Source organism: Loa loa, assembly GCF_000183805.2.
Source record: "Loa loa unplaced genomic scaffold supercont3.82, whole genome shotgun sequence".
NCBI classification, from domain to species: Eukaryota; Metazoa; Nematoda; class Chromadorea; order Rhabditida; family Onchocercidae; genus Loa; species Loa loa.
In genome coordinates, this window is record NW_018108262.1 from 48266 (window position 1) to 58321 (window position 10056).

General features: G+C 25.4%; 2 protein-coding genes across 2 annotated transcripts in view; one reads left to right on the forward strand and one right to left on the reverse strand.

Moving 5' to 3' along the window:
* LOAG_17487 (CBR-WHT-8 protein) overlaps positions 1 to 2945 on the forward strand; it is a gene marked incomplete at both ends in the record, with an annotated part of 6320 nt that extends 3375 nt beyond the window's left edge. The window contains 6 exons of the mRNA XM_020450148.1: positions 315 to 426; positions 616 to 777; positions 1107 to 1271; positions 1881 to 2011; positions 2295 to 2376; positions 2784 to 2945. Of these exons, the coding sequence (XP_020306214.1) occupies positions 315 to 426; positions 616 to 777; positions 1107 to 1271; positions 1881 to 2011; positions 2295 to 2376; positions 2784 to 2945 (814 nt within the window). The remainder of the gene's footprint in view (positions 1 to 314; positions 427 to 615; positions 778 to 1106; positions 1272 to 1880; positions 2012 to 2294; positions 2377 to 2783) is intronic.
* Positions 2946 to 4678: 1733 nt separating this feature from the next.
* Positions 4679 to 8728, reverse strand: LOAG_09626 (hypothetical protein; the record flags this gene model as incomplete). The annotated part of the gene is made up of 9 exons (XM_020447981.1): positions 4679 to 4873; positions 5263 to 5343; positions 5796 to 5891; positions 6109 to 6303; positions 6651 to 6812; positions 7415 to 7609; positions 7743 to 7797; positions 8316 to 8516; positions 8718 to 8728. The coding sequence occupies 9 exons, from the start codon at positions 8726 to 8728 to the stop codon at positions 4679 to 4681; spliced, it is 1191 nt and encodes a 396-aa protein (XP_020301839.1).
* Positions 8729 to 10056: the final 1328 nt, after the last annotated feature.

Consider the following 10056-nt stretch of genomic DNA (forward strand, 5'->3'; position numbering starts at 1 on the left):
TAGCCATCCGTTTTACATATCATGTATAATATAGCCATCCGTTTTACATATCATGTATAATATAGCCATCCGTTTTACATATCATGTATAATATAGCCATCCGTTTTACATATCATGTATAATATAGCCATCCGTTTTACCGTTTTTTCGTTTTTCCGTTTTTTTTTCCTTTGGTCTCTTTTTTTTACGCATGAAAAAATTTCGTACAAAAGTCAGATCATATGAAAAAGTTCGTAAGAAATGGTTCTGAAAAGGCATATATGAAAAAAAAAAAGAAATTTATAGAATGATAAGAAATGTGAACTTTTTTTTAGATCAATTAAACAAAATTTACGAAATCCGGGATTATTATGGGCAAAACTTGTTCAAAAAATTGTCATGGGTGTATTTTTGGGTACATTATATTTACAAACTGAAATGAATCAAGTTAGTTTTTTTTTTCAAGAAAAAAATATTTTTTTTAAAAAAAAACTAACTTTATTCATTTTCATTTTTACTTTTTTTCTAAAAAAAAAGTGGAAAAAATTTATTATTTAATTTTCAACAAGAAAAAACATATAAAATTTTACTTCAATTTATCAAGAAAAAATTCAATTTAAAATTATACTTTTATAGGACGGTATTATAAATATTAGAGGAGCATTATTCTATTATATCTCCGAGCTAACATATTCCACCGTATTCGGTATACAAACATTTTTACCATCTGATTTTCCATTATTGGTACGAGAATATCATGATGGCATATATCCTGTTATATGCTATTATTTATCAATGGTTCATTAATTATTGTATTTATTTTTGTTCTATTATTATATCCAGAATATGTTCTAATTAACATTTCTGAAATATTAATTATCATTCTGATATTTTCTGTTATCATTTTTGTGATTAAATGTTATCATTTTAATAGATATATTTTGCGAATTTATCAGAGATAATATTCTACCTCATGACTGATAAAAGTTAAATTTGATCCTATATCTACTGATTATTCGTTTAATATTTCATATTAAATAGAAATATTTCAAATTTCTCTCTCTCTCTCTCTCTCTTTCTCTCTTTCTATTTCATTTTATTTTGATGTATATGGATGAATTTAATAGATAATGTCATATTTGCCAATTTTTACGATCGATGGTATGTGTATGGTATGTATCAGTTACTATCTGATCGGTCTTCATCCAACATTTACAACATTTCTGACCACTTTGCTTACTTGCATACTAATTGAATGGTCTGCTATTAGTGTTGGTATTATGCTAAGTTCGGTAAGTGTCATCATTGAATCGGTAAGTGTCATCATTGAATCGGTAAGTGTCATCATTGAATTGGTAACTAAATGTCATCATTGAATCGGTAAGTAAATGTTATCATTTGAAAGACATCATTGAATGGAAATTTTATTTTATCTTTATATTTCTCTAAATTATTTTACAAAATCATTTTTAGATTCTTTCATGAAATTCAATTAAAATTAGATTTAGTATTAATAAAATGACAAGAAATTGAAAAGGAATCAAAGTGATATTATAAAAGAAATAGTTGTTGAGAAAAAAAAAATTTTGATACATTCAAATTAAATAATCCTTAATTACTAATATCATTGTCATCATTCAACGATGATAATGACATTAGTAATTAAGGATTGTTACTAATACTAATATATATTAATTAGCAAAGAGCTAATACTAATTTATGTTTATTAGCAAAGAGCTTTTTTTTTCATAATACCTAAAATGTTTTGTACCAAAATTATTTCAATAATATTTTAAAAGAATAAAAATGTTATTTCAAGATATTATTGTTATTATTGTTGTGATTATTAACATTATTGTTGATATTATTAATTAGTAATTATCATTGCTTAAATTCTACAGATTTCTCCATCATACGCAATAGCTTTATCAATAACAGGGCCATTATTAACTGTACTTTCGATTACCGGTGGTCTTTACAGTAATGTAAAAACCATTCATGAATCAATACGATGGATACAGTACTTCAGTTGGTAAGTTTAAATTGAAATTATTTAAATTCTTACACAAATTTGATAAAAACAAATCATTTAATCTTTTTACAGTAATTCCATATTTGGATCCGATTTAATTTACTATTATCATTGTAAACCTATTAAACTGAATAATTAAGATTCAAAAAGGGTAATAAAACATACTGAACTGTAATAGCATAATTATCGTAACAATTAAGATTTCATCGGGAAAAAAAATTAATGAAGTAATTTGTTTTTTATTTAACAAAAGCTAATTAAGTTCAATTATTCCTGTATTTAGGTTTCGTTTTGGTTATGAATCATTGATAATAAACGAATTTTCTCATCATGACAATATTAGTTGTTTATTGTCGAATGGGCAGGTAAAATATTAATTTAAAATGTTTTTTATTCAGATTTCTAACAGGTAATGAAAGGTAATTCGATTGAGGAATTAGTATTTGAAAATGAAAAGGGATAGGAAATTTCAATTGATGGATTAAATTTGAAGAATGCATGAAGATGAGATATTTTTTTAGTGGAAGGAAATTTAAGGTTAGAGTATTTAGCCAGTGGATAGCTACAAACAATCAATGATTAAAATTAAAATCTATGCTAAAAATGACCTTTGACATTGAATTTTTGAATTCTTCTTTTCCTTTTCTTTTATTTTCCTTCATCAACGATCTATTTCAATTTATTCCATGATTAATTAACAAATAGTAAGAAATCATCTATGCAACATAGATTAAATAATTTGTAAGCAAATATAAGAATTGAAAATTTTCAGCAGGCAACAATTTGTGAAGGTAGCGGTAAATCGGTAATCGATAACTTAAATTTTAAAATAGATAATATGGAAATGAATATGGGTGTTATGATATTCTATATTTTATGTGTTTTTATTATTGGTTATGTTGGTCTTGTCCTACGTGTACAGCTTGCTCGTTAAATTAAAAAAAAAAAAGAATTTCGATGAAGAAAAAAAAGGATAAGTAAAATAATGTACACGTTAAACTTTCACGTTTCAGTTATAATAAATTATAATATCTGGAAAAAACGTTTAAACTTTCATGCTTTATAAATTGTAAAGCAAAAATTTTCATAAATTGTATAAACTTCCACGTTTCAATTACATTTTATGAACTGTAATATCTGGAAGAAATGTTTCACGTTAAACTTCCACGTTTCAATTACATTTTATGAACTGTAATATCTGGAAGAAATGTTTCACGTTAAACTTCCACGTTTCAATTACATTTTATGAACTGTAATATCTGGAAGAAATGTTTCACGCTAAACTTCCACGTTTCAATTACATTTTATGAACTGTAATATCTGACCGAATTGTTTCACTTCTAACATCCGTTTACGTTTCAGTAATATTTCGATGAATTCTCATTAAACTTTCTTTTTTCTTCCAGACTTAGGCTGACCTTTCTTTTCTTTCTTTTTCCTTTTTTACTATTTTATTTTCCTTTACCGTTTATATCAATCAATAATAGTGTTAAATTTCATTCATTAAGAAGAATGTCATTACATGTAATTTACAATAAGTAAGAGTAATTAATGAATTACTATATTCATCTGTCCATTTGGTTGACAATTCGTTTATTTTTCTTTTATTCGCTCATTCAATTTTTATTATTTCAAACTTTCAAAAGTGACCGACAGAATGTATGAAATTTAAAATAAAGTTCGTGACTCTTAAAATTTGAAATGAAATATTTCAAAATGATGAAATTTAAAATTAAATGGGGAAGAGAGAAGACAAAAGTGATTAAAAAGAAGGTGCTGAATGGTGCATGCATGCAGTTCGATGTTGCTATGATGCAAAGTTAAAATGCAAATCATAGGCTGAATACTTTAGTTAGACATCGTAAATTATACGGTACTGTAGTAACGAAACTTTTAACATACTTTAAATATACCGTAATAAGGCAATAATGGTTGAAATATAGTGTATTAAAAGTGATATCATGAATAAATAGTGAAATAATGCTGCGAATTTATTGCAATAACGAAATGATACTGTAAATAGGCTGTGATGAATAAATGATACCAAATAGAGAAATGATGCGGTAAGTTGGGTTGTAATACAGAAACCATATCAGGATGACTTGTACAGTAGGCAATAATTTGTGCAGTATACGGTATGTTAAATTCCAATTGAAAAGTCACATTTCTAGTTACGGCTTTGTTAAATAGCTTAGATGTGCAAAATAAAAAGTCATTCAATTCGAAATAAAGTTGGAAAAAAAGTGTACCGTAAAACTGCTTATTGTTTTAGAAAAATTTAAATTTTAAATTAAAAATCACAAGCGTTGTGAAAATATTATTTAATTTAACATCAATAATTACATTAATTCCAAGCAAAAATGAATAGTTTCATGGATTTGTTTGTATGGCTAATGGAAAATAATTAAAATTGGAAATTAAATGCAAAATACAAGCAAATTTTTCTGTAATTAGAGAAGAAACAAAAGCAAATAAATTGTCGAAAAAATGAATTTAAACAATTGTTAAATGTGATTTAATTTGTTAGAAATTAATTATTGAAATAATTGGAATTTTTAATAAATTTTGGAATTTTTGTTTTAATACTTAAAAAAATGATTGAAAGAAATATTTATTAATTTTAGATGAATAAAATATTTCTTAAAAGATGAAATTTATTCATTTCAATCAATCCATTTGTGGTAATGATAATGGAATGGGTTCAATGGGTGGTCGAACATTTGTCACTTTTATTTCTTCCACATATTTGCGTGGTTCGATAATTTTTCGAAGTTGTTCCAATTCTTCATTTTCTGTACGTCCCCATTCTGGTGGTGGTCGTGCGGTACCATGTACAATCGATGGTGGTTTTTCAACGGGTGGCTAAAATTAAGCGAAATAATCGTAAGACTGAAGAGTTAACTAATTTATTTAAAGTTTGAAAAAAAAACAATGAAAAAGAAATATTCTTAATTGTGATAATTAGTAAAATGATTCGATTAAAACATTTGATGATAAATTTTTTAAACAAATTTTAAATGAAATACTCGTACATATGTATGATAAAGAATAGTATCATTAGTAAATAGCATATCATTGGTATAATAATTTTGTAAATATATCAAAGAAATTAAGTAAAAATTTCAAAAATTGGCAGAAAATAACAAATTTGTTAAAATTCAGAAATTTGGTATATTGGATTTTAAACTTTAATTAGTCTTATTTCGTTTTATTTTAAAGAAATATTGTTTGAATTGATTGGGAAAAGTTACTTTTTCGAATATTATTCGACGATCACCGTATGATCGCCGATCGAATTGACGATCAAATTTTGATGCGACATTAATCTTTGGCTAAAATTTAGGCAAATTCACTAGCAAAATATATCAATGATATAACACGAATTAGAAATTAAAAAAAAAAAGAAATGAATGAAAGAAAAGACCTAATTTATTAAAATAAAATTTTGCAAATTGAAACAAATTTTAACAACAGAAATTTTTATATGCTTTTAAATTTTTATATTTAACAGAAATTTTTACACATTTGTATTTTTATATAAATTTTTTCATCAATCATATGTAAATTTCATCTTTTATCAAAAAAAATCCTTTGAAGAACAGTAATTTATCAAAAATTCAACAATGTAAAAGGTCAAAAATGAAAGGTCAAACGTATATCAACACTAAAAGTTGTAGAAAAAAAATAAATATTATTAAATATATTATTAAAGTGAAATATTATATAAATTTTTTTTTTAAAAAAAAGGAGAGAGAAATGAATTATATAAAAATTAAGAAAATACAGGATGTGGTGATGCTGCTGCTTCATTAGGATCAAGTCCTCGTTGAAGTGCACGATGTCGTGCTACTTGTTTTTCACGTTCATGTAATTCTTTCAACTGGAATTTAACATTGATTCAATGTATATATAAGCATAGAAACTTGTCCGGAAATTATGATTGCAATGCTTATGCAACTAAAATTATCATTCATATCATTTTTTTCTTTTTCAAGATCGCATTTGAATGATTGTAATTTGCAAATAAGTAAATGTAATTTTTAAATTGTTAATTTTTAAATATTTAGAAATCCAGAAATTACAAGTATAATATTTACATCATAAAGTTGTCGTTCATGTCGTTTTTCAAGATCATACTTGAGTGCTTCCAATTTGCAAATACGTGAATGTAATTGACAAATTTCAATTTTTAAATCATTAATCAATAAATGGGAAATATCCGGTTTCTGATTTACTGTTGCCATATAAGCACGTTTAGCTTCTTGCTTCTCTTCTCTTCCTTTATCATTTTTCTAAAAATAAAATTAAAAAGAAACAAATTAATCCAAAAAAAGGAAAAAAAAGAATTAAAAAAATAAATGAGAAGCAAAAGTAAAAACGGTTCAAATTTTTCAAAATCAAAATTAGAATGATTAATTAAAAGGATTATTCATTTTAAAATAACTATGCTTTCATTTGTTTTTAAATGCATCCGAAAAATTTAATTTTGACATCAAAAGTTAAAATTTTAACTTCAAAATTTCAAAATCTTAACTTCAAAACATTTCATTTTAGCTTTCAAAAAATTTAATTTTAAATTAAAGTTTTTATTAATTTTAATTTTTTCATTTAAAATAAACCATCCATATGTTAAACTTACATATCGTTCTGATTTTTCCGATTTTTGAATGATAAAATTAGGATTACCATTATTACCGGATGAAACAATACCAGCTAATGAACCGGCAAGCATTGCTTGTTTTTTACACCGCTCTTCTTCACGTTTCCGTTTTTGTGCTTCTATTCGAGCTTTACTTTCTTCCTGAAAAAAAATTTTTAAATTTTATTTGAAAATTAAATTTTATCTCTCCATTTTTTTCCAACAAATAGAAAAAAATAAAATAAACAATAAAGAGGATGAAGATTAGTTAAAAAAAAGTTGCACTGAAAAAAATTTTTCAAAAAAGTTTCAAAATTTTAAAAAAAAAGTTTCAAAAAATTAAAAAAAAAAATTCAAATAAAGACAATTTAAATTAATTTTCATAATACAATAATATAATGATTGTAAGAGGATTCTGACTAATTGTAATTTGAAGAGAAATAAAAACAGAAAATTGTAATTAAAATATGGAATGCCCTTCTTATGTCTTATGATTCCATCGAAATTGAAAAGAAAAGAACTTGGATATTTATCATCGTATGGTAGAAAACCCTCGGATATTCATCATCGTGCGGTGGAAAAACTCTCAAATATTCATCATCGTACAGTGGAAAAACTCTCAGATATTCATAATCGTACGGTGGAAAAACTCTCAGATATTCATCATCGTACGGTGGAAAAACTCTCAGATATTAATTATCGTACGACTGAAGAATTAATATCAAATGATAATAATTTTTTCTTATTTCGAAAATAAAATTTACTTCTTCTTGACGATGTTTTTCCTCAGCTAAGCGTATTTTCTCGGCTAATTCTTTTTCTTCTTGTTCACGTTCACGTCGACGTCTCTCTTGTTTTTCACGTAAACTTCTTAATTCTTGTTCCACTCGTTCACGTTCCTCTTTTCGACGTGCTTCATATTGTAAACGATATTCCTCTTCTTGACGTTTCTTTGCTGTCTAAATTTTTTTTCTTAAATTATGAAAATTTGTTAATACCGTAATACACGTTACATTATGATATCAAAAAAAAAAAAATTGAATTATTTTAAAAAAAATCAGAAATAAATTTATAAATTCATATTATACTTACAAGAACTGCTTTCGTTGCTTCTGTCATTCCTTCACATTCCTTGTCAACTTTTATCCTTTAATAATAATTAGGTTGACATAATCAACAATAATTTCACACCATTCAGTAATTAAGTTTTTGTATAGTGCGAAGTTGGATTTCGTAATAGAATTCTTACAAATGATTGCATTTCGAGAATAATAATTAATAAATAAAAAGAAAAAAAAACTAATTGTTTTCATTTATTATTGATGACATACTTTTTAACAAATATATTTTATTAAATGATTTATTAAAATTAGCAATAATTTCAATATTTATTTATTCATCCGTTACGATTCATCTTATATGCTTGTTAATTACCATAAATTTAAATGAAACTTTCTAATATTCAATTTAATAACTAACTGAGAAAAAATAATTAATTATGCAAAACGTGTAATTACAGCATAATAAATAATTAAGCAAAGTGTATTTTGGAAAGGAATGGATTAAATGGTGAAAAACATAATTTGAGAAAATAATATAAAACCAATCTATGCTGTCCAAATTATAAAATTTGAATTAAAAATTCTATTGGACGAAATTTCTTACATTTCATTGTCAACATTGTTGAAACCTTCATGCTGCTCATTTTCACTTCCATCTTCCATTTCTTCACTTTCATCATCATCATCATCATCATTATCATCATTATCGTTATCATCATCATCATCATCATCATTTTCCTCATCTTCAACCTCTACTTCTTCGACATCTTCTTCCTCTTCTTCTTCTTCTTCATTTTCATTAGGTCTGCAAAATTAATGAATGAATGTTAAATTTTAATTTTAATTTAATTTTCCAAAAAAAATTGATCTAATAATTAATCCTTTTTTTTCCTTAGAAATGAAATGAAAAAGAAGAAAGAAAAATAAAAATTGTTTAAAATAGATGAAAATATATTTCGATCATTAATGGTCAATTTCTTTTCTTTTTTTTTTTCAACAAACTTACAATTCTATCATCTTTTCAACCATACTTATTGAAATCGATGAGAATTTCTGAAATTCTTTCATTAATTGTTTGAAATTTTTATCACTGACAAATGATTAATTTAAACAATTTGAACTGTAATACCTAAGAAAGGATTGAAAATCCAAAAGCAAATTTTACAAAATTTATCGTCAAAATCTCTCTTATCAAAATCATTATCAGTATACCAAAACAAATTGTGTTTTTTTCTTAATTACAATTTTTAAAAAATCAATAAAATATCACTCTCATTTTGGTCCCCTTTTTGTCCTTTAAATGTAAAGTTATTCAAATTAATAGAATGCTAATTAACAGATGATTTAAATAATACAATTGAAAGATTCAAATTACTCTGAAAAAAAAAATCCAAGTTATTTGATAGGAAATTTTTGTGCAAATAATTAAGCTTATTAAAATTTTAACTAATTTAAAATCAAAAAAAAAGAAAAAAAGGAAAAAGCGCTAATTGGTTAAATGGTACAATTAACTTAGATAGATTAAAAATTTAAAGAATAAAATAAAGAATTATAATAGTTTGAGAAGAAAAAATTAGCAACTGAATGGGATAGACATTGAGAAATTAAACTAACTAAATTCCTCAAAGATAACTAATTTAGTGCCATGTGCAAAATGATGTGATGGATAGTTTAGTGATCAGATGAAGAAGTAAAGTGAAGATATCTGTAAACATTTACAACGATTCTATCCTTTCGTCCATCCATCTGCAAGTAAAATGTAAAGTTATTTAAAGGGAAGAGACAAGAAGAGAGAGAGAGAGAGAGAGAGGGAGAGAAAGACAATCATCTATTTTTATGCAAATCTCTGAGTGAATAAGCTTTCGAGAGATAACGAACCTATCATTAACAATCCGATCAGACTATATTATTACACTGAAACATCGTGAAATGATCAAATACATTCATCTAACACATTTCAAAATTCTTTCAAAATGATATACATATACTACGCACACCTACACACACACAAACACACCCACACACACACCCACACATACATACATACACGATATGTCTTATATATCACGTCACATACCTTTTTATCCATATACGCCCACGCACATTCATGCACACCCACGCATATTTGTACATCATTCATATCACTTGTCACATAATTTTTGTGCTTTTATACACTCCCACGCAACTCAAGCACACCCCCGCACTATTATATCCTCTCATGTTGATATTCCCCTCTATTGCAAGCTGTGTGAAAAAAAAGAAATGTCAAGTCTTGACTATTATTAAAAAATGCCTATTTCAAAACTTGATCTAATCTTATTCCCCTTTCTCTCCCTCTCTCTCCC